Source organism: Sorex araneus, chromosome 2 (assembly GCF_027595985.1).
Source record: "Sorex araneus isolate mSorAra2 chromosome 2, mSorAra2.pri, whole genome shotgun sequence".
NCBI lineage: Eukaryota > Metazoa > Chordata > Mammalia > Eulipotyphla > Soricidae > Sorex > Sorex araneus.
Genome location: NC_073303.1, coordinates 363,448,468 through 363,473,317, shown reverse-complemented (window position 1 = coordinate 363,473,317; position 24,850 = coordinate 363,448,468). Strand labels below are relative to the sequence as shown.

General features: G+C 39.5%; 1 protein-coding gene across 9 annotated transcripts in view; it reads left to right on the top strand.

Annotated features, from left to right (window-relative positions):
* TCF4 (transcription factor 4) overlaps positions 1-24,850 on the top strand; it is a 378,340-nt gene that overhangs the window by 131,075 nt on the left and 222,415 nt on the right. For all 9 annotated transcript variants that reach the window (XM_055126998.1, XM_004616146.2, XM_055127010.1 and 6 more), the window contains 2 exons: positions 807-868; positions 4,261-4,357. In XM_055126998.1, the coding sequence (XP_054982973.1) occupies positions 807-868; positions 4,261-4,357 (159 nt within the window). The remainder of the gene's footprint in view (positions 1-806; positions 869-4,260; positions 4,358-24,850) is intronic.

Genomic DNA, 24,850 nt, shown 5'->3' with positions numbered 1-24,850 from the left:
CAGTGTTCTCTTCCTAAATTCTTTGTAATGCAGTGATGAACATAGAGTACGGGATATATATATTTTTTTCGTTTGGATTTTCATCTGATTTGTTGCATGCCCTGTGTTTGGCATGGTAAACGTTGACTTGAGAACAAAAAGCACAAAAGCATTATGGTTGGATGTTTCATTATTAGTATGGCTGTAGCACTGTAGCACCGTCGTCCCATTGTTCATCGATTTGCTCAAGCGGGCACCAATAACGTTTCCATTGTGAGACTTATTGTTACTGTCTTTGGCATATCGAATATGCCACGAGTAGCTTTCTAGGCTCTGCCATTCGGGCGGCGGGATACTCTCGGTAGCTTGCCAGGCTCTCTGAGAGGGACGGAGGAATTGAATCCAGGTTGGCTGCGTGCAAAGCAAACACCCTACCCGTTGTGCTACTGCTCCAGTCCTAATTTAATATGTTTTGGTATTAAGGTCATGCTAGTATATTTCCAAACTTACTTCACCCAAAAGCTTTTAATAAAATTGTAGGTATAGTTTCTTGTCTGTAAATGTGGAGGCTATGAAACATTGTGAAGGATGGAAGTAATTTTTATGTTCGTACCTCTGGTTCCTGAGGGTCCAGTTCATTTCTGCTGTGAATTTAAATGAGTTCATTTAAGTAGATGGGTCAGAAGCCACTATCATCATGGTAGCCTCATGCTTGAATCTTAATTAAAGGCAACAGGAGATTAATTTGAAACATTAATTTAAAATTGCACCTACAAAAAGAAAGAATTATTGCAAGAAAGCCTAAAGAACTTTTCTCTTGTCCCTAGATGTAGAAGACAGAAGTAGCTCAGGGTCCTGGGGGAACGGAGGACATCCAAGCCCGTCCAGGGTAAGTATATCTAATCTTTTCTCCCTGAAACCAGACATCCCGTATATGTAAATTGACAAACCGAAGGTCACTTCTTTCCCTCTCACATGCACAGAACTGACAGATATATAAGCATTCTACTTTAATGTGGATCCACTTGTCTTTGGCAGTTTTTAATTCTCTTATTGGATCACATCATTGAAAATAGCACCTGTTTCTCTTTGGCTAAGTACAAGGAAAGTCCTTTATTCAATATTTGCTTATTCTTTGCCGGTTATTGATCTGGTATTACAGAAAGTTATATGTTGGTGCTGGCACAGCTCCCAAAGTCCTAATATCCTTGTATGGTTTTTGTGTCAATAGATTTAGAAATAATTCTAAAGACATGGTTTGAGGTTGTGTTCTACTGGCATAATCTATGTCACAAATCCAAATTGATTTCACTTTGTATACATATTATTATTCTACCTGTGAGGCTTCTAGTTACCACTTGGGCTCACTAATTTATTTGGATGAAATAAAAATAAATGTTTGTTATTAGTTCCTTCAGGATTTGTTATTGTTTTGGGTGTAATGGGGAAGATCATCTAAGGGTCTGGGGGTGCAATGTTAGGTTACGTGTGTTTTCGTATATGTAAATCTTAGGCATGTTATTTTCTCTTCTTTGCTCTTCCATTTTCCTAATTTGTTAAATGAAATAAAACCAGGGATTCTTAAATGTTTCTTCCAAGTTAAATGTGTAAGATTCTTGTATATAATTGGTTGTTACCTGAATTTCTAGGTCATTTAGGTTAAATGGCCTATTAAATCCACTTAGATTTAGTAATATTGCCATGATGTTTTTTAATTTAAAATAGATAGCAGAATACAATTTAAAAAAAAGTCACTATCTGACACTCTTCTTCTCTCCTTACCCCTGTTAGTTGAGGCATTGGACAGGGAGTAGGTAATGTTTTGATGATAAGAATTGACTAAATTCTAAAATGGGGGTGTCGTCTCTTTTGGCATGAGGCAAGAGCAGTAACGAAGCTTTCAAAATAACAGTAGGCTACTGAACTGTCAGCAAGCTACAGTTAACCGTTTCCACCTGTCCTTTGACCTTGTGGTCCTCACTCTAGTCTTCGGGGGACAGCAGGATCTTCAAGCTTACCAGTAACTTTGGTGAACTCGTGCCAGCTGTTGAGTTTGGCGTTCTAAGCATAATATGACTGGGTTAAGGAAATCTTTCCTGCTCCTTATGTTACAGCCTGCACTTGCAGAAATAAATCTATTCCCCTTGACAGAAGGTGGAGGCGATGACAGTACTTCCCTCTATTGTTTAGTTCATTCACACTTTATTAATTTCTTATGATTCTCAGTTTAAAACACATAATCCTTTCACCTGTATTTCTGAGAACAAAGTCCGTTTAGAATCAATCTGACATCTATTGCATTTTTGAAAAATATCCTGCCGTTATTTTTTTTCCCAGAGAACATGTTGGTGAATAATTTTGATCAGTATTTTGTAACATACTTTCTAAAACCATGGCGTTTTCACAAGGCAAACTGTTGCAGCTAACTTTCCAGGGCAACCTTTTCTTGTCTTTGTCTCTCATCACAAGATGACCATATTAGCAGCTGCCTTGCAGCACTGTGCTGAGTTTTAAATTAGATAATGTATGTTAAAATTTTAGTGGGCTTTCTAGGATAGAGACACAGTGAGTAATCATAAATATGATGCTGTATCTGGAATAGGATGATTCTAAAACCTAGACTAGGACTAGGGTGTTTTAAATGCAACATCTTGTTATATATTGACATATGGGCAGTATTAGATTATAGTATCATCCAGACTTTAATGAATAAAAAATGGCAGTTGAAAAGGGGTTGCTTGAAATCTTAGGGGTTCTAATAATTCTCTAGTGAGGTCACATGCATTTTTATTGTTCATCCAGCATTCGTCTTTTATGTGTGGGCAGATTCTGCCCTTTGGCTAATATGCCAACCGACACCTCTGAGTAAATTTGACTTGGACTTTATGGGCAGCGCAGCCACCTGAGCAGAATGGTATAATTTTTTTGGAGGACCACCTTATTACACACGTTAGTAGACTAAAATTTTAATCAAAGAAATATAGATGATTTTAATTCTTTCTATTATTGCAAGATTCCTCTATTCACAATAAGTGATTGGATAATTGAAAGACATCATTTGAATAAAACATTGCCAATTAAAGCAATGTGAGTTTTTGGTTTTATTTTTTTTCTTGAGGAAGGCCCACTTAGCAATGTGTAGGCAGGTTTAGCCATGACTGTGGTGCCAGAATTGGCCACGTGCAAAGCTAGCATCTTTTTTTTTTTGTGGGGGGGGGCACACCCGGTGATGCTCAGGGGTTACTCCTGGCTTTGCACTCAGGAATTCTTCCTGGCAGTGCTTGGGGGACCGTATGAGATGTTGGGAATTGAACCCGGGTTGGCTGCGTACAAGGCAACTGTCCTTCCCGCTGTACCATCGCTCCATCTTCAAGGCTAGCATCTTAACCCCTGAATTATATCTCTGGCCTCAGCCTTGAGGTATTGATAGTAATGACACATTTTGGCTAGAATTTAATATCCGCTTCAGAACTATTTTGTACTATATTTTGTTCAAGTCCAGAAATATTAATTTAGGCTAAAGTTTTGATGTTTATTCCTAGTCATATTGTAATAGTCCTAACACTCTCATGTATTAATTATTTATAAAAGAATTTCATTTTCTTAAAACTACACTAACAAGTCACTGAAATTTCCATAATATAGAACCAAATGTTGCTGTTTCAATAGCTTTCCCTTGGTGTTTCAAAGGCAATTCATTCCAATCTGTGGGTCCTCTTGTCAACAGCTGTATGTAGTTGGTCACATTATTATTCCCAAGATTTCAGTAGCTGTTATGAGGAAAATTTGAACTTCGAAAGCTTGAGTTCTTTGTTACCAACTGCCTTTAAACATTCAAGTTTTGTTATTTTTCCTCCCACCCGCTTTTTCTTTTGGGGCCTACCAGCACTGCTTGGGACTTGAGGGACCGCTCCAAGTGACACTCAGCCTTGCAGTTTCAGTGTGATAGCTCCAGGCTTTGGTCGGCTTGCTCAGGCTTGGCAGTGCTCGGGGGTTACCAGGGCTCTGCTGACGGTGTGAGGGCAACACCAGGGCTAAGCTTGGCAATGCCCTAGGGCCATGTAGTATCAGTTATTGGACTCAGGGCCTCGTGCATGCAAGACACATGTTCCAGCCCTTTGGAAAACTATCCTAGTTTTATAGATTTCTTATGATCAGATTTCTTGGTGGAAATGGTACGCTACAGTTTCTTCCGGTCAGAGAGATGCCAGCACAAAACAAAATTTATGTATAGATTGCTTTGTGTCTTAATTAAAACTAATACCATTATTTTATTTACAGAACTATGGAGATGGGACTCCCTATGACCACATGACCAGCAGGGACCTTGGGTCACACGACAATCTCTCTCCACCTTTTGTCAATTCCAGAATACAAAGTAAGACTCATTTTAAAATTATGCTGAAGTTTGTGCAAACCTGATCTCTTATTGTGGAAGGGAAAATTCAAGCCTAGGTTAATATCCTGTTTGGGGAACTTGGATTTCTGAATAGCTCACCGTAGTAATTTCAGATTACACAGAGCTATTGATAATCTTTGCTTGGTAATAGAACATAAAGGGATGTTTTCTAAACCATGTGGAGTTATTGCCATTCCATGGTACTGAATCTGCATGGGAATTTTGTTTTTCTGAGGCATAGTGCACTTTTACCATCTTCAGTTTCGCCACGGTAGTTTTACAAGTGAAGGTCAATGAAGTCATCCTAGTGAATATTTTAGATAAAAATGGGCCTGTCTCCTCGCAATGATAGATAATTCTGTTGTGGTGTGAACTTTTGTGAAAGGGGTTGTGCCTTTATTAGTCGGTTTAATGCGCTTCGCAGGTTTAGTGTGTTTTCTGCAAAGTAGTGTGTTCAAGTTGAATCGTCAAACTTGGTGCATTTATCAAGGTGCAAACTTTAGTACTAGTGTTTAGGTGTCTTTTTGCTCCTCGAGAAAGCTACATGTAGTTGAGGGAAGTCTGGGTTTCCAGATGAACCTTTCCAATAACATCCTTTGATTTCTTTCTGTTTTCACTATCCCATAGGACTGTTTAATGGTGGAAATCTGAGCAGTTGAAAGCTAATTTATGATGGTATAAAAGGTCTCAGTGCGTTCTACTCAAGTTTTGATTGAAAAATTATTGTTATTCTAGTACATGTGTGTTGTAAATAATAGCAGTAAATCTCTCAACTTGCTCGAATTCTCTTGCAAATCCATTAATAAAAGAAGTTAAGTTTCTTGCTTTAAGCTGTTGAAAAATATACAGCTATAATTTTTTCCTTTGGAATCATAATTGCAAATGTTTCCAAAGAATGACCTGATTTTTAAATCTGTGAAGCTGTACTTATTATTTAAGATGTAAAAAGGGCTAGACATAAATTTTATCATTTGTTGACTAGGACTGGAGTGATAGCACAGTGGGTAGGTCATTTGCCTTGCACGAGGCCGACCCGGGTTCGATTCATCTGTTCCTCTGGGAGCGCCTGGCAAGCTACTGAGACTATCCCGCCTGCACGGCAGAGCCTGGCAAGCTACCCATGGCATATTAGATATGCCAAAAACAGTAACAACAAATCTCACAATGGAGATGTTACTGGTGCCCGCTCGAGCAAATTGATGAACAACTGGACAACAGTGCTACAGTGCTACATTAAAAAGTACCATCAAATTCATGTAAAGGAAAAGCAAATACTTAGAAGGTCAAAGTGAGAAATATTGCTATTTATTTTACATAAATAATATCTTATATTTGTACTTCTAAGTGTCACCCAAAATTTAAAAAATTGTGTTTGATTAGAGACTGGTTTATGTCTGTGCTCTTTATTTAAACAGTAAACTTCACGTTTATGTTTTAACTTTATACAGAAACTTTTGTTTTTTATTTTATTTTTTTTAGGTCAGTTGTTGATCGGGGAGTTTAAGGACAGAGATGATTAGATATATTATCAGTATCAATTTTAAAAAATAGTCTTAGAACTCTCACTAACAATGCTAGTAATTTCGAAATAATACCACGGCTTCTTTCTTTGTCACAACTTTATAAAATTAAGTAATTTTAAATGAAATGTTGGGAAGCGATCCTTGAATATATTAAAAACTTCCTTGAAAATTCTCAAATCATCCTTTGATGAGCCAAAGTCAGTAAAATAGAATTAAAAAAAAAAAAACACCACCACGACTTATATTCAGAATTTTAAGCTATATACTTGAAAGGACATGCTCCCAGAGAATAAGTTGACGCCTTAATATGGCAGAAACTAACCAGCCCTACGAAGATAATACCTAATTGTTCTCCCGAATGTGGTCCCGCAGACAACTGTTTTACAAACCAAATTAGCTTTTCATTCCAAATAGTATTTAAAATCGAAGTGGGCTAAGAGTCTAGAGCGGGAGTGGGGGAGAAGGGAGCCTTTTCACTTAGTTGTTGTTGAGGCTGAAAGTCCATGTCAGCTGTGTTCTTTTATCCCCTCTGCCCTCCTTCCCATTAAACTCTTAAATATGGAGGTTGAGACAGTCTCCTGCATTGTGATAGGAAACGCTACTATGTCCGGGCGGCTCCCACCCACTGTTCCCCGTGAAAGGCCTTCTCTGTTCGATAAGCTGTCTGGTCTGAAACATGGCTCTTTATTGTTTACAAACTGCTACATTTTCCACCTCAAGCAGATTTTTGTACAGAAAAGAATTGTGCTTGGTCTAAATGGTTTATCTGACATTAACAGTGTCGTGTCAGACTGGGGTCACAGAAGTCGCCCTCAGAGCGAGAGGCCAGGGCGCAGTGTGCAAGCAAAGGGAAAGGAAGAAAAAGACATTGAAACTCCACGAAATACCTTGCATTTTTTGAGTCTGGAGAAGAATTTTTTTTTTTTTAAATGGTTTTTGTGAAATGACTAGGATGCTGCGTTAGAAACTCTTCTCACCGCTATCATTTCTCACATCCCAAATGCCTCCTTGGTGTCTATCTGGGGCTAGATGGAAGGAACAAAGATTCCCAATGATTTTCTCAAGCTGCTGTTTGTTTATCACGAGCCACCATTGAGATGAGCCACGGAGTATGTTTCACCTTTACAAAGAGAAGATAGGTCATTTTCAAGAAATCAAAGGTTGCCTATTTATAAGTGGCAAGAAAGATGGAACAATAGATCTATGTGTGCAAACAATGGAAGCTTATACTATCTATGGAAAACTGTTTTCTGCATCCAATTCCATGTGTTATGATCATTGCGGAAGTTTTCATTCTACTGCAAGGAAATATTAGGCTGTACTGTAACTTTTTGACATCAGTCCAATATGCACTTTCAGAATCTTTAGTTTTTAATAAAACTTCACAGAATTTCTTTACATGTGAGAGACTGAAATCTGCAGTGATGTCACATTGGGGTAAAAGCTATAGCATCAGAAATAAATCAGCTTCTTTATTGGACCAGATTCTCCATTGTCAAATCAATCAAGCCTGTGACTGAATTAGGCGTCTGCTACAGAAATAAGTGACACTAATTTTACGGGAAAGAGTTATTAACTGCAGATGACCTGATTTTTTTTTTAAAGTAAACTGTTCACTTAGTGAGGCTTTATTTTATTGCAAGAAAAGCCAAAGTAATGAGCCACTTTGCCTGTTTGGGAGTGAATTATTGCAGTATATTTTGTTCTTTATGACAGTACACAATTTTTGAGAAATGATGCAGGCATTGCCAACATATTTGCTCATAAACTCTGTAATGCTTACTTTCAAAACCCTTTATTTGATCTGAACTCTGAGTTCACATGAGTGGGTTTGCACAAACCTTACCCTTAAAAAATATTAGTTTTGTATCAAAATATCAAAATTCATTTGTGTTATCTCAGATTTCTGCAGTGATTTAAGAGTTAATTGAGTATCTTAATTAATTTATTTTAGAAATACATTTGAATATCTTAATATAATAGTCTAGTTGATAGCTTGAGTTCATATATATATGTATGTATGTGTGGGGTATGTGTGTGTGTACGTGCGTGCGTGTGCGTACATAATCACATTTATTGAAGTAGTAGTGCATCACACACACAGTTAAGCATAAAACTTGCTATCTCTAGTTGTTGTCAAAGTTTTGAAAGCTACTATTGCATTAATCCTTTAAAGGAAAACATAATAGAATAAATAAGAAATACCCCATTAAAAAAAATAGTGCATAAAATGTTGTTTTCTTGTGGGGGGTATCTGTGAGAATAGAGATTTTAGCACTAAGTCTTTTATCTGACTCATCACCAGTGTTAACCAGTGTTGTACATACTTACACTTCACATTTTCTGAATCCGAACTCATTGCTTTCATTGGTCAGAAGAAGACAGTTTCTGTTTTGCAATATCTGAAATTCCATATTCCCTTTTGCCTCTGGAGAAGACAAATTAATTCTTCCTTATGACTAACTACCTATGAGTATCAATGATATAATGTGTATATATATATATATATATATGTTTAATCTGTTGGAAACTTGCCCCTTGAAGTTTTTCAACATTTTGGTTAAAGCTTTATCAATGGTCAGAGTGTCTCTCAGAATATGCTAATAAGATGAAAGGGTTATAGCCCGAGTCTTGTATCGTTAAGAGGATTCGATACAATGGAATAGTTTGAAAATCTTGGCAAGAAATCAGTATGTAAGGAGTATGTGTGTAGGGCGTTTGCCTTGCACGCAGTCGACCCAGGTTTGATTCCTCCATCCCTCTCCAAGAGCATGGCAAGCTACTGGTGCCTGCTCTAGCAAATCAATGAACAAGGGACGACTGTGCTACAGTGCAACTCTTTTTTGAACAGGGCATTATGAACATTTTGTAGGTCATACTTCAAATGTTTTTACAATTGCAGACAACATCTTTTTTTAGCTAAAATTCTTTGCTCCAAAGAAGGATCTAAGCATGCATTTTTCTTCTATTGTCCCAGACCTTTAATTGAAAATGAGATTGTTTGAGTGAGCAGGTCCCAATAAGATTATATACATGGATTGGTAACTGAAGGATGTGAAAAGCGATACTTTGCTCCAGTTGGGCGCAGCTTAGTTCAGCATCAGCTGCTGTCTTTTTACATGCCCCATTATGAATGGTTCAGTTTCCTTATTGTGCTCTTTCGGGTCTAGTCCCAGCCACGGCACTCTAGGTACCATTTGCCCCCATCAAGTTACTGGTTTCTGAACTAGCTGAATGCAACATTTTTTCCTGCAGAATTAGATTGAGGTTTCAGGCAGAACTGAAGAAAGCTGCTGGCTTATAGGATGACCTTTGAATCTCATCTGGGTTAGCGGTTGATATTTTGATTTGGTTACTGTGGTCATATTGTGACAGCTGCTAGCTCATTATAATTCGGTTCCACTGCTCCGTTTGCCTAGCAGGAATATTTAGGTTTGTATTACTTCAAAGTGTTTATGGCTAGCCAGAGTTTAGCCCAGCACAAAGGTGAAGTGTTGTGAGCATTTTCAAGTCCCAGTTTGTAAAATGGCCAATGTGTGAATGTGAGTGTATGCTAATTGGGGAGTTTTTCTTTCCTTTATAGAACTGAGAATACCCCACAAAGAGGCTTTTACTCAGAAGCCTTGAAAACCTTAGGGAGTAAAGGAAAGAAGGACTACAAATACATTGTTTTTTAAAATCTATTAAAGCACCATGATTCACAGAGTTGTTCATAAGAGAGTTAAAGGTTCAGGTATACAGTATTTTACTACCAGTGTTAGAATCCCACCACCAGTGTTAGCATCCCTCCACGAATATCTCTAGTTTTCCTTCAACTTTCCAGCTTGCCTTTTTCTTTTTAATCTCACCTGTGAGATACACAGTTGCAAAGTTATTAGTGATTGAGTTTCCATCATAACAATGTTCCAACATCTCTCTCTTCACCAATGTACATTTCCCACCACCAATGCCTGAAGTTTCTCTCTTTCTACCACCCCATCCAGTCATTCTCTCTCTCTCTTTCTCCCTCTCCTCACTCTCTCCTGCCCCACTCTCTCTCATTCCCTCCCCCTGCCTCCCCTAGCATTGGGCATTATGGTTTGCAGTACAGGTGCTCAAACAACCTGCCTCCTTAATAGGAACTTACATTTTTTTTTTTTGACTTCCCACTATTTTATTGCTGTCATCAAATACAAAGTGTATTTCTTACGCATTTCCAGTATTTTTAGCAAATTAACAAATCTGTAGAATAGTTAGTCTGCCATCCACATTATTTATGAGTATATATTGAAGACAGAAAGTGCTTTAACACGCACACTTTAAGTTTGGTTATTCAAATCCAGTCTGTACAAAGCATGGTAAGATGTGACTTAACTTCTTAGTTTGGTATTATTTTCCCATTCAGGAATGTACATATTTGAAAATAACAAAACCTGCATAATAGTGGCACTGTTGTCCTCTTGTTCATCAATTTGCTCAAGTGGGCACCAGTAATGTCTCCATTGTGAGACTTGTTGTGACTGGTTTTGGCATATCGAATACGCCAAGGTAGCTTGCCAGGCTCTGCCCTGTGGGCGGGATACTCTTGGTAGCTTGCCCGGCTCTCTGAGAAGGACAGAGGAATCAACCCAGGTCAGCCGCATGCAAGGCAAACGCCCTACCCGCTGTGCCATCCCTCCAGTCTTAATATTCCATATAAGTGGAATAATTTGCATCTTTATATAACAGTGTCATTTACAAATAATTCATATGAATATGGAATTTAAAATTGTATGTACTTTTAAAATGCCCTGAAATTAGATCATGAGCATGATAATAGGCAAGTTGCAAGTTCATTTATTTAGGAATAGGATTTAGTGCATTTTCAGTGCGTTTAAAATATTTATTTATTTTTTAGTTTTTGGGTCATATCCAGCAATGCTCAGGGCTTACTCCTGATGCTGCACTCAGTCATTACTTTTGGCTGTGCTTGGGGACTATACAGGATGCCACGGATCGAAGCCTGGTCTAGAACTATAAGCTGTACCATTTCTCTGGCCCCTGTTTGTTTCTTTATAAATGACACTTTAAAGCTTGAAGTTACATTAATATCCTTTGTGGGACTTGACCAAGAGCCACAGAACCTCTGAGAGATGTTTGAACAGTGGCCTTCTTTGTTGTTAACTGCAACTGGGAGTTTTGAAAATTTTAATTTGTTAAAAACTTAAAGAACCTATCCCAAATATTAACAAGTGAGATAAACCCAAAATATTTTTATTAACCCTGAAATTGACCTAAGTCTGAGAGTCAAGAGAACTGACTTCCGGTCTCTGATTTTTCCAGTTATCCATGGGACTGGTCATTTAAACATTTTGTGAGTGGAACAGAATTTTAAATATTCTCTGAAATAATCAATGAATCATTTTATCATCCAATGATTCATTGATCTTTGGTGTGCTAACTATACTGTGTTACCTTTAGAGATGTTTTATCATTCTTTTTAATCCATTCATCTTCTATTTTATGCTATCTTCACGTATCTGTTACTTATTTTCCAAATATAATTCTTTAAACTAAATTGAGATGGTGGTTTATGGTCTACCTCAGCTCATTCCAAACCCATTACTAAGTGATCAAATTTATAAAAGAAAATAGTAAGTTATCTTCACATACTTATTTAAGTTACATCCATTTAAGGTGATAATTTTATGCATGGTCAGATACTTGGCATAAAGTTGTAGGGTCCTAATAAGTGCCTGTCAGATGGTTTTATCCATGAATAAATCAGGGAATTCTAGATATAATATTTAATCCCTGAAAAAAAACATAAACTAAATTAAGATTTATATCTAACATCGGGGGAAAACTAGTCAGTGAGAGAATAATTTATTCTATACTACTCTATCCTTCATTGTGTAGGATATTCTTCTCATGATAGGTAATAGACCATGTTTCAGTGTGGTAAAGTTCAATTTTCAATAAACATCAATAGTACTTATAAAAGGAAATAAATATAATCAATACTTTTGAAAAGCCACTGAAGGACATTTTCTGTTTCCAGTGTTTAGATAACTTGTTTAGATAACTTGTGTCCTTTTGTCCTGTCAGTAAATATTTCTGTTTCTCTTTATTGGTCTTACTTCCTTGCTGTCTTGCTGCCTTTCTCTTTGTTATAGCATACTTAATGCAATGATAATTAATTTCTTTATAGTCACACTACATGGAAATTCTAAATCAGGCCATATCAAATTGAAAGAAAAATCACACCAGAACTATATTACTTGACAGGTATGGCCAACAGAGAGACATATAGGTCTTCTAAATAAGAAAGGGAGATTTTTTTTTCCCCCGAGTAGAAAGTTTCCGATCAAAACAGAAAAGAAATCACATCAGTGTGAAGTGAGCAGTTTGTATCAAGTCGGTATGCTTTTGCTTGGAAGTAATTATCATGTGACTGAACAGTAACTTATGGTAATATTTCTCTCTCTTTTTAATTTTTTTGGCTTTTTGGGTCACACCTGGCGATGCACAGGTGTTACTCCTGGCCTTGCACTCAGGAATTACTCCCTGGTGGTGCTCGAAGGACCATATGGGATTCTGGGAATCGAACCCGGGTCAGCTGTGTGCAGGGCACGCGCCCTACCCACTGTGCTATTATTGCTCCAGCCCCTTCTCATACTGGAAATGTGCTTGGCCATTCTGCCCCCTACCAAGGCTTCATCTCTGGGACTCTTTTGAGTATTTCTTTTCTTTCTTTCTTTTTTTTTTTTTATTGAATTACCATATGGAAAGTTACAAAGCTTTCAGGCTTAAGTCTCAGTTACACAATGCTTGAACACCCGTCCCTTCACCAGTGCACATATTCCACCACCAAGAACCACAGTAAACCTCCCCCCGCCCCTCCCACCCCCCCACCCCCCCACCCCGCCTGTGTAGCTGATAAATTTCACTTTACTTTCTCTTTACTTTGATTACATTCAATATTTCAACAAAGAACTCACTATTATTGTTTGGACTATCCCTCCCCACCCCCCAAAGTCGGACCTGCTGGAAAGGAAGCATTTGATACTTTGTTTTCCATTGCTAAGAATGAAGAGATATGAGGTCGTGTGGCCACAATAGCGGCCACGAGGTTTTGGATTTCTGTATTTTAGTAATTTAGTAACTGAGTCCAAAGAAATTTCTGCCAGAAGTTGCATCATTGCTAGCTCGTACCAAGAGAAAACAGGTCACGTTAGCATGCAAGAGTGTTGAACATTCAAAACTAGCCTCCAACTTTCATTGAATCTGAAAAGTAGAAAAATGACTTTTAAAATATTGCATGTGTCAGATATGTGTGGAAAGCGGATGATGAAGAAAGTACAGGCACAAGAGCCACCCAGCCTGGGCACGGGGCAGGAAGCGTCTGAGGCCTGCCCCTGTCCTTTCATCTCCTGTGCCGTCCTCGGCAGCGGCCGGCAGACGTTAACCCACATGGTGCCTGTGTTCCTTCGAACCTTCTCATTTGATCTCCGGCTTTGGTTTCCTGCCACGTAACGCTGAGCACCCACGTTAGGCAGCAAGCCTGTTGCTCCGGCCACCAACCTTTTCTCTCATCCCTCTAGTGGTCTTTGCCAGAGCGAAAGGTCACTTCCCACTTTCCCATGGTTTTTTCATACTTCATTTATTATTTTTTTTAAAAAAAATTCATTAGTGAATCACTGTGAGATACAGTTACAGACTTACAAGCTTTCATACTTGCGTTTCGGTCATACAATGCTCGAGTACCCATCCCTCCACCAGTGCCCATCCCTCCCGCCACCCCCACCCCGTCCCCGCCACCCCACCCCGCCTCTGTGGCAGGGCATTCCCTTTTGCTCTCTCTCTCTCCTTTTGGGTGTTGTGGCTTGCAGTGGAGGTATTAAGGTTCCCCCATGTGATTTTGGAGCTATTCAGAGCCGTTCGGGAGCATCGAGGTCCCGGGACAAGCCCTTGCAAGTGACAGGCAGGAGTATTTCCCTGCACACGGCCGAAAGAGTCTCCCTGGAGCTTGCTGGCTCCAAGCCCCTGCACTGGCCTAGGGACACTCTCAGTCAAGAATGCCCTGGGCATAGGGCAAACAGTAACAAGCCACTGTTTTATTTTAATACGTATACAATTGTATTTGTTGATCTTTATCTTAGAGGATTGGGTGCAGCCGAAAGGCTAATTTTAGTCAACAGGCCCGGACTGCATGGAATTGTGGTGATAGTTACACGCAATTTTTCCTAAGTCGCTCTCCTCGAATGAACATAGCTGTGGTATGAATCAGACTGGTGAGAACAGGGGCTGAGGGAAGGACCCTATCTCATTAAGGAAAGTAGAATGTGAAAGAAGGGTTTTTATTTCGTGAGGATATGTTTTTCTTGTAAGTCCTTTCATTGGAGCGATGAGTTTCTTTTAATTTTGCCTCAGCATGACAATTGAAATATGCTTATGATAGCAACACTCGGTACCATGCTTACTGATGGGATTCTCAGGCAGGGAATTAAGCAGTTTGTATTCCTCAACCTCCTTATTGCTGCCCGGCTCCTCGAGAGAGCTGTCCCTGCAGCTAAGGTCCGTGAAAGTTGTGTATTACCTTAAGTGCTATTTGACCTTCACTGAAAAATCAGTACATTGTCCCTGTTAATGCTACAATAATCATTAGGGCCAAATCAGCAAAGGAACTCAGTTTGAAGCATTGCAAGTCTTGAGAAGCATCATCAAAAAAAAAAAAAAAAGGAGTAGGCTATGGGTCACTTTGCCTATAGTTGTGACCTCTCTACTTACTGCTGGTGGGGCTTGGAATAAATGCATTTCTCGTGAGTCCAAACCGTTTCATTTCAAAGGGGAAGTTAGTGTAGTGTCAGTTATGTCTATCCACCAGAGACACTCGGAATGGGTCCTCAAATAATGCCCTTTATGTTTATGTAGTTTTGTTTGGGGGCCACACTCAGCAGTGCTCGGGCATACTCCTGGCTCTGGGTTCAGGGATCACTCCAGGTGATGTTGGGGATCTGGATGGAGTACCGGGATTGGACCCAGGTTGAAGGTGACAAGGCAAATCCCTACTTGCCGTACTATCGCTTGGACCTGTTGGTCAACCTCTTGGTCAACATTGTGTTAGTGATGTGGAAAGAAAAATGATGGCCATTAAGGACTTGTATGGAGTTGCACATTCTCTCCAGGTCCCTGTGGGCTTCCACTGGCAAATCCTGACTCCTCCTGTGTCACAGGGAGGTGCACATAATGTTCATTGGCACGTCCAGTTTTCAGTGTGAATGTGAGTGGAGGTGTGGGTCGTGCCCTGGGATGTAGAGGCCTTTGGCCAGGCTGAGTTCCTGCCTTCCACCCCCGCCTGCAGGGGAGATTCTTGTACCTTGGCCCAGAACTGAGATAAGTGGTGTAGGAAGTAATCAGTGAATGAATATAAATGATTGTTTGTAGTATGTGTTGGGGGGACTCTATCGAGGTGTTTGTTGGTGTTTTTGCGATGGGAAAATGGCATAAGAACTTAACTTTTGTGAAGATCTGTTAAACTCTGGTAGCATGTGTTTGTTTTACCTTTGCTGGGACTTTGCTTAAAGTCCAAGTTTCTGAAATTACTGGGTTATTTGGTGGTGTGTAATGAGGACTTGTCTGTAAACTTATAACAACTGCTCTGCTATTTGACCTATGGAATGGCAGGGGCATACGGGGGTACTCTGTCACCTTCTCAGTATTTGAGAAATCTATGGACCTTGTGCTTTGGGTGATAGCAGATTTGAAAGGAGAAGGATCAATGTGATCTGAAGAGAAACCAGAGGATTGATAGCAGATTTAAAACATTTTACCTTCTATTGATAACGGGACAGAAGGCCAGAACAGGTGGAGGTAATGTGGGATATTCAGCTTCCCAAACATCAGGACAGAACGTAAAGTTTTCAGTAAGTATCTCTTATAGGACACCTTTGTTGAGTTTGCAGGTGCCCTTTGGTGAAATATTTAGCTCTAGCCAATTTTCTCACCAACTTAAATGTTCTCAAGTTTATTATTACACATGGCTTTAAAAACTGTCCGTATGGTATCTGGATGGTGAGACGAGGCACCCACTGAGAAGCCGAGATTTTGGGGGGGCCTTCAGTGTAGGTCATCTGAATAATGGAATAACTACCAGGTAGGATGCTATACATTAAGGAGTTACTGTTACACATACCTTTCTTGTTCTCAGAAATGCGTTGGAGACAGTCTCTTCGGCTCCAGTTCTTTCTTCTCTAAAGAAACTTGGTGTTGATTGTTGCCTCTGCATGTGATTATTCTCTCATTTCTTTCACTCCCAAGGGTTTCTGAGTCCTTCCTAAAGAACTGTGCCTTGAGTAGAAAGAGGTATTTTGTACCTATCACTTTACTCTCTTTTGCAGAATATCAGGCCTCGGAACCAAAAGTTGTAATGTGTATGGAGAATAGATTGGATTAAATTAAATTTATTCCTAAGCGCTTGATAGAGATGGTCAAGCCTCCACCTCCTCCTCCCTTTTTTTTTTTTTTTTTTGGTGAGGGGGAGGAAGGGGAAAGATGACTGTTTATAATCTCTCCTCAATTTCCTGACACGGGTTTATTAATAGAAGAAAACTCCAAGGAAGTTTCACTTTAGGTTGGTATAAACTGCAACTGGTTATGTTGTTTATGTTTAAAATGAGGCATCTTTCCTATAGGCTGAACATTCTACTATGGCCCTGATATGGGGGACATGGAGAAGGCTGGGCTGGTAACTTGACCCCTTCCTATTTATGCTCTCCAGTTGGGTGACCTTGGCCGATCTCAGGGCTGGGCTGGAATTTCTCAGCAGAGGCATTGATCTGTGTTTCAGTGGGGGACCATGAAAAGCACCGGCCTGTAAATTCAGTTACTGTGAATTATTGTTATATCTACTTTTATTTTATCTGGGCTTTTTTTTTCTGTTTATTGGGCCAGCTTGGCAAAAAGAATATGCAAACTTGAGAGTCATGTCATGGATGTTGGCAGAATGTGGAAGTGATTAATTAAATGCCACCCCCTCGTGGGCCATATTCAGGCTGAATGAAAATAGAAAGTGTGCAATATCAGATAGCATTTGGTGGAGAAAGGGAAGACAAAAGAAGAGAAGGATGAGAGGAAGAGACACACGGAAAGCTAATTTTGGAACATTTGGATCGGAAAGTACAATTTTCTAGCCTTGTATTATCAGCATTGGTGTGGCGGCCTGAGGTTCTGAAATTACTGGGTTACTAATTGCTCGCACCTTTTTTCTCACCTTGACTATTCAGACCAAGTCATACTCTTAGGTTCATAGCCAAATCTGAATGTTTCAGAAGCAAGCATAAATTCTTTATGTGTAACTGATTATACTTTATTAGACAATGGCAAATTGTGGTGGAAATTTATTAGTGACCTTGTCTTTTATTGGAAGAGACCTGGCATAGCCACTCTTATTCTCACTTGTTAATACTCTCAAACATTTGGAAATTAAGATATGGTGAGCATAAATATTTCTTATAGTTTGAAATGTGGACAACTTAGAAACCTTAGTAAATACATATGGGAAAATACTACTATAATCTTTGTGATATAGGGCAATCATTTTTCACTTTAACCCGAGTTTCTTTATTTCTTACTGAGCTAACTCATGTGGATGTGGGTCAGAGGGAAAGAGCTAATAGTTTTTGTCACCTTATAAGTAAAAGAGTTTGAAATAGATATACTTTAGTGATTCTATTTTTCCATTTCTTACAAAGGCATTTATATAGGTTGGGCTCCAGATTAAAAATAAAACAAAAGAAAGCTGCCTTGTTCTCACTTTTAAAGACATTTTAATAGTTAATGAGATTTTGCCCCATACCCTCATGAGTTTCATTTAGTTCTGAAATAAAAATTTACTGCTGTACTCTCAGCTGAGCCGATACTAGTTTAAGGGTAAAATTGAGCTTGCACCTGCTCTAGCTGCACAAAAAAGAAGCCTTTATGTGACTTCTTTAAAATATTTGCAGAGTAGAACAAGCAAAAGAATTCACGATTTCAGTAATTGTAACTACACAGTCACGCACCTTGCACATATTAGCGAAAGTACTTTAAAAATTGACTTCAGTGTGCTACTGCCTGCCATAGTTCGAGTCTTTCCTGAGTTCCTCAAGTTGGGCTGTGACTGCCGAAAGGCAGTTGGTTTGCCTCGGCAGCGACTCCGCATTAACACTGTGAAGTGTCCATGTGGGAAAATCTTTGCATTTGCAAGGCCATTTAGCTGTTCAAGGCATGGTCGGTTAGCCAGGCAGAGTACGGCGACTTCCCTGAGTGCTCTAGTTAAGGGGCAAGATGTGTAAAGTAGTAGACACTTAGGTGGATAATTAATAATTAGCGGCAACTTGTCAGGATGTAATGTCACCTATACGTTTCGGCACCTGTTTAGTCAGGGCAGATCACCTTTCCTTACTACGAACAAGGAGCTCTCCCAGCGCATGTGAAGATGTTAACGACTAGAGACGCCTGGTTTTCATATCGGACACTATTTTCTGTGGTTATTGATATTTAGTCAGATATTTTAGCTGTGGGCATTTGCCTTTCACGCAGCCGACCTGTGTTCGATTCCTCCTCCCCTCTCGGAGAGCCCGGCAAGCTACCGAGAGTATCGAGCCTGCACGGCAGAGCCTGGCAAGCTACCCGTGGTGTATTGGATATGCCAAAAACAGTAACAACAAGTCTCACAATGAGAGACGTTACTGGTGCCCGCTCAAACAAATCGATGAGCAACGGGATGACAATGACAGTGAAAATAAATACGTTCCTGTACGTACGTGTTTCCTATTTGATTGTGGGTGATCAAGCATGCCTTCGGATACTCATCTTCAGTTGTTGGAACATTTGGAGAACAATGATTTGCCGAAGGATCGACGCCAGCGTCCCAGCTCTTCCTCTCATTTATCCCCCTGCAAAACAATGTTCATTTTACAATTTCATCGCAAATAAATATTCAGCAGAAGAGCTTTTCTGAACGCTAAGTTGGAAGGGTTAGAGAAGATAAAACATAGATCTCGAGTTCGGCTTTTGGCTTAGCGGTATCATGAGCAGTTTTTACACTTCATCTCCGCGCTCCCTTGGTTCTCAGATGGAGAGGAAGTGCTCCCGTATGTCAGCGAGGGAAAGGGCAAATTACATATTTGTGAAAGCAAAGCAGACTGTCTTGCTGCTTTACAAGTTTGGCTTCTCAAATCAATAAAATTAATATGGTATCAGCATATCTGCAGTCATCAGGACTTTAGTATATATGTTTATTTTTTAAAGCCATTCCTATCAATTCCATTTGTACTAGATAGAAGCCAACCAACATCATATACATCAACATTCAAACTAGTCTTTGGTTCATTCATTCATTCTTACGAAAAGTTTGAGGTAGACAGACATACCCTGGGCTAATATTAGAGGGTGACAAGACTCTTTTCTGACCATCGTTAGGGCACGCCGTCCAAAGAAGGAATCATCTCATAGTAATTATCATTCACGGTAGTAGGGAATTCACAATTAACGTTGTAGACAGGATTTTGTTGTACTATGTATCTGGATATTAGTCATAAACTTCCTTTTGCTTTTGTTCTGGTCCACATTCAGCAATGCTCAGGGTTTAATTTTGCACTCAGGAATTACGCCTGGTGATGCTATGGGATGCTTGTGATTGAACCCAGGTTAGCTGAGTGCAGTGCAAATGGCCTAGCTCTTTACTTTCACTCTGGCCCACTTCCTCATAATTATGATTAGTATATGAGCGCCACTATCTACCTGATGTTTGCTAACTACTTTGCGCCTGCTATCTTGTTTGTTCCTTCCAGCAAACCCTTTGGTTAGAGATTTACAGCCCTGGTTTACAGAGGAGGCAGCTGAGACTTAGAGAGTTTAGGTTCCCTGTCCTGTGCTGTGTAGAAGTAGCAGAGCCCAAATTTAAAGCTGGAGCTTCTGAACGACGAAAGCCCCACCTTTTTTTTTTTTTTTTTTTTAACCACCTTGCACTGCATCACTTGAAGAGAATATGGAAAGAATTCCCAGCGGTACAATAGCAGTTAAGTGTGTGTTCAGCTGCAACTAATAGAATACCTGATAATAGTAGGTTAGTCAAATAAGGATGGCTTTTTTTTTTCCTCCGTAGAAGGGAATGTTAGGAGTGAGGACTTTGTGGATTCAGCAAATCAATGTTTCCATCTTTCTTTGCTACCCTTTTCAACATCCTGATGTTTTGAATTCTTCAGCTTCCCCCCCTCCCCGCCTCATTTTGCTCCCCTTGACAGATGGCCCAGGTGCCCCAGACATCAGAGTTACAATAGAAAACATGAGAGGTGGAGATTAGAGTCGCATCCAGAACTGCTTGTATCCCATTCCATTAGAGGATTAATTCCCACCCCCCCACACCCCCTCCAAAGCTGCTGGCCTTGAACAGAATTCTGCGAACAATTTGTCCAAGAACTCTGTAATAGACAGTTACTTGTAGTTGCAGGGGGAGCTGAGAAAGGGAACTTCTGCAGCCCTGGTTGGCTTTAGGGTTCAAGAGGCTGACAAGAGAGGAGGGGACTGGGAACGATGGGATGAAACAATATAAATGTCGTTCCAATGATAATGCCTCAGTTCAGAGTCAAAAAGATGAAGTAGAACTTTTGGTTAAAAAGAAAGTAGCCAGTTGAGGGAAATACTGTTGCAGAACTATAGGAGCTGGATCCAGAATATAACAAGAAGTCCGGGGCTATCAAAGGTCAATAACATTGAGACCCAGATCCACAGAGAAAGGCATGATGGGAGGATGGCCAGAAGACTGATTGGTGGGAAAGGTTGGATATTAGCTAAATGTGCCATAAACTCTCCATGAATTTAAATTAATTATTTATTTTCTTTTGGGGCGGATCACACCCAGTGGTGTTCAGGGCTTCTTCTTTTTCTTTTTTCTTTTTTACTCTTTTTGGGTCATTGGGTCATATCCGGCAGTGCACAGGGGTTGCTCCTGGCTTTGCACTCAGGAATTACTCCTGGCGGTGCTCAGGGATGCTGGGAATCGAACCCGGGTCGGCCACGTGCAAGGCAAATACCCTACCCGCTGTACTGTTGCTCCAACCCTTCTCAGGGCTTATTCTTGACTTTATTCCCAGGGATCATTCCTGGTTGTGGTTGCAGGACTGAACATGGGACTAGGGATTGAACTACTTGCAGACCATTAAAGTCAAGAATTTTGACTCCTTTGGATTGACTTATGTTTTAGGACAATCACTGAAACACCAAAGTGAAAGGGAGCCCAAATGGGAGACTTCCCTGGAGGGAATCAACGCAATTCGAGGAGAAAATGATGAGAGATTAAACTGAATCTGCAATATCAGATGAAGAGCAGTCTATGGCTTTAAGAGACATTAAAGCACAAAAATGATGTTATTTGGCACCCGAATGTTCAGGGAAGTGTCAACGTTAGATCCTTGGTATCTGGGTGAGGCTCTCTGATGGGGGGAGAGGGTCATTCATTATAATTCGGTATATGGGATGAGAAGTAGGTTATGGAGGAGCACAAGAATACATTTATTTTTGGCAGATGAATTTTTGTCTTGTCTGTGGGTCAAGTTTTATGGTTCTGTATAAGGATTGCTACTTGACATATAATATTCTGTATTTGGTAACTGAAATTGTAGAAATGGATATGTTACCACAGAGAAAAATTCGAAGCTTTTTTTTTTTTTTTTTTTAGTCACCACATTCTCTAAAGGCATTACATTGAAATGAGAAGTATGGGAGATTGTATGGCGTGGTGCTTCGCGGTGTACACTCTTTAATTCAAATCTGAACCTGCTCTTCCCACATAATTTCCTCACCTCTTTGTTGAGGATAATTGTAGGATAACATATAAAACCCACTTGTTAGGATTGTTGGGTAAAATAAATGAGGTAGCGCTTGTGTAATGCATAGAACATCATGAACACTCAATAAATTTTCACTGTTACTATTGCAGTGGATGTAGGAAGTTAATGGAGGCTGTTTCTGTGTTTGTGGACCCTTTTTCGTACAGTCAGTAGTTTGCTCTCTGCAGAGATCAAATGTCTGTGATCATGAAAGAAGCAATTGTGATTAATGATTTTGAATTGGGAGATTAACCATATTTGCCAGGTAATAAATATGATGATGAATAAAGTTGAATTGGTTGTGTTGATAATTATTAACCAGCTGCCTTGTTGGGCTTTATGAGAAAATAATTCAAAACAAATAACAATAACCACAAAAATCTTAAACTGGACAAAAATCTCTAGATGTGCCTCCTTTCATCTAGACCAGTGGTTAAGACTGAAAACTACAAGGTGAGCTGGATGTTAAATTACAGGTGCTGAAGGCTTCATGATAATTGAATATTGTAAATAAATTGAGAGCTAATTATTTTCTTCGCAGAGGGTTTGCCGAGAGAATACCTTTAAATTTAGACTATGGCTCATTTTCAAGCCCATATTCTCTTGGACATGGATCACACTTGTTTTTATGTTTCTTTGCTTTCATATTCCCACTCTGGAGAAGCCTGTGTTCTCTGGAATAAATACTTCTCCCTTTCTCTCATTCATATCTTCTTAAATAATTTCAGTAAAACTTTCTTGGTTTGCTTCAATGCCCCTCCCCCCAGAAAAACCCCAGTAAATTTAGACTATGAAAATTAGACTCATGACAGTTTTGGTTGGGCCTTTCACGTGGCCAACCCGAGTTCGATTCTTCCACCCCTCTCTCGGAGAGCCCGGCAAGCTACCAAGAGTATCGAGCCCACTCGACAGAGCCTGGCAAGCTACCCGTGCGTATTGGATATGCCAAAAACAGTAACAGTATGTCTCTCAATGAGAGATGTTACTGGTGGCCGCTCGAACAAATCGATGAGCAATGGGATGACGGTGACAGTGATGCTTCTTCTGACAGACAAGATCCCTGGAGAATCACATGTGAACTCTCAGAAAATTGAAAGAACAGTGTCGTACTGTAGCAGTAGCCTGATCGCAGGGGATGCTCAGAGACAAAGAATGGGTTAGCACCCAGCAGCTTGTTTATGAGCAGGCACTGAGGCCTCTCTGACAGGGTCCTCTGTATTGACCTGAGCTGAGGTTAGGTCACCCTGACTTGTTTCTATAATAAATGTCACAGTGGTGACAAAACATCAGAGATTCGAGCACACTGTTTGCAGTTGTGGACTTCTCTCTGGACAGGCCAACCTTCGAGTCCTCTATTTGGTGCTGTCTATAAGAAATAAAGAATGTGCGTTAAAAGATCGCCCCTTCTTAGATCACCATGGCATGTGTAGGACTTCCATGGATTCACATTTCAGAAGTCCGGTGCAACTGCCCTCTGGTCCTTCTGTATGGATTTTGAGTTGGTGCCATTGGAAAAGGGAAGTCACTGGGTGATGGGTGATTTGTTGAGATGTGCTTTGTTAGTAATGAAACGTTCATATTTTTTTCTGTCGCTTTTTAAAACCATCAGGACTTTCTATGTTGTTTTGCACTGGTGCCCATCAGCAATGCTACATCTCAGAGGAGTCAAGATTTTCAGCTCTGACCCCTCAGAAACTGTGATGTAGAATTTATTACCTATGACTTTTTCCTAAACCACAGTAAGATTGTATTTCTTGCTTTCACAGACAGACAAATTAAGGTCTTTAAAATAAAACCTCTTTTCTTTCTCCTTTAGATAATCTGTAGCAAAGAGCATATTGGGTTTCTATATAGCTGCCTTGTTTTAAAAATCAAATTGAAGGCCAACTTGATTTTGCCCGCAGAGCAAAACTATCTGCCTTTTAAGAAAATCTAGATGGTTAAATTGGAAGCACATTCTGCACATGGTTTAGCAGTTAGTAGCCTGGAAAATGACCCAATAGCCAAGATAGTTCCCCCCCCCCCTTTTTTTTTTTAAATCTTCATTGTAAGTGCTTGTTTAAAGTTTAAGCCTGTAATTGACTATTTTGCACATTGTTCATTGTTAATTCTTTTCAGGCTATTATAGTTTTGTAAATACATTGCCTGCTAAGTTGTGTCAGTAGAGGAACATTAGTGCTATAAGAAAATCCAGTTAAATGTGGTGTTTAAAAGCATTGTCAATTAGGCTGGATCGCCATGATTTCATAGTGATCCTAGAAGAGTCACTTTCTATTTGTGTAAATTTTCACTTAGTTTAAATGGGTATGTTCAGTTTTTTTTAAGTAAAAGGCAGAATATTAATTCTTATTATGCTGTATCAACATAATAAGAAACTCAAGAGTTTCTACTGATTCATGGCTACATTGCTCAATATTGTTATTCAGCTTCCTTAATCTGTTTCATTTTGGAGCGCCAAAAATGCATCTATTTTGCACTTTTATCATATTTATTAGGTGGCATGTACTAGACAGTCCAAGCTGTTCCATTTTGTATAATTTCTGTTTGAGAGATAATTTTAATACACATACCACATGCAATTTGCTGTATTCAGATAGATATGATAAGCACTGATAAGAAAATTAAAGACCTTCCTGGAATTCAGAATATATCAATTGATTCTTTTTAACTTAAACTCTGTTTTGATTTTTGGATCACACCTGGCTGTACTCAGGGTTTTTTCTTGCCTCTGCTCAGAGCTCACTCCTGGGGTGCTTGTGTGATTATACGGGATGCTGGGGAAAGAACCCAAGTTGGGAGCATGCAAGATAAGCATCTTACTCGCTATAATATCTCTCTAGCCCCATTCCTTACAAGTTTAGTTTAGAAGATGCTTGGAATTTTATGTGCAGTCTAGTACTTGAACATTATAAAATTGCAGTAGAAAGGAGTTAATTTCTGCCTGTCACGTCGTAAGGACCATAAGAATATGGACATGATGATGGGAAATAATGGAGCAGATAAAATGTGATTTATCTGTATATAATGCAGAAAGAAAAATAATGGTTGGGAATGTACTGTCTGCAGTTAAAGCTATTTATCATTATGTACAAGTGGAAACTCATATAAAACTCCTCTTG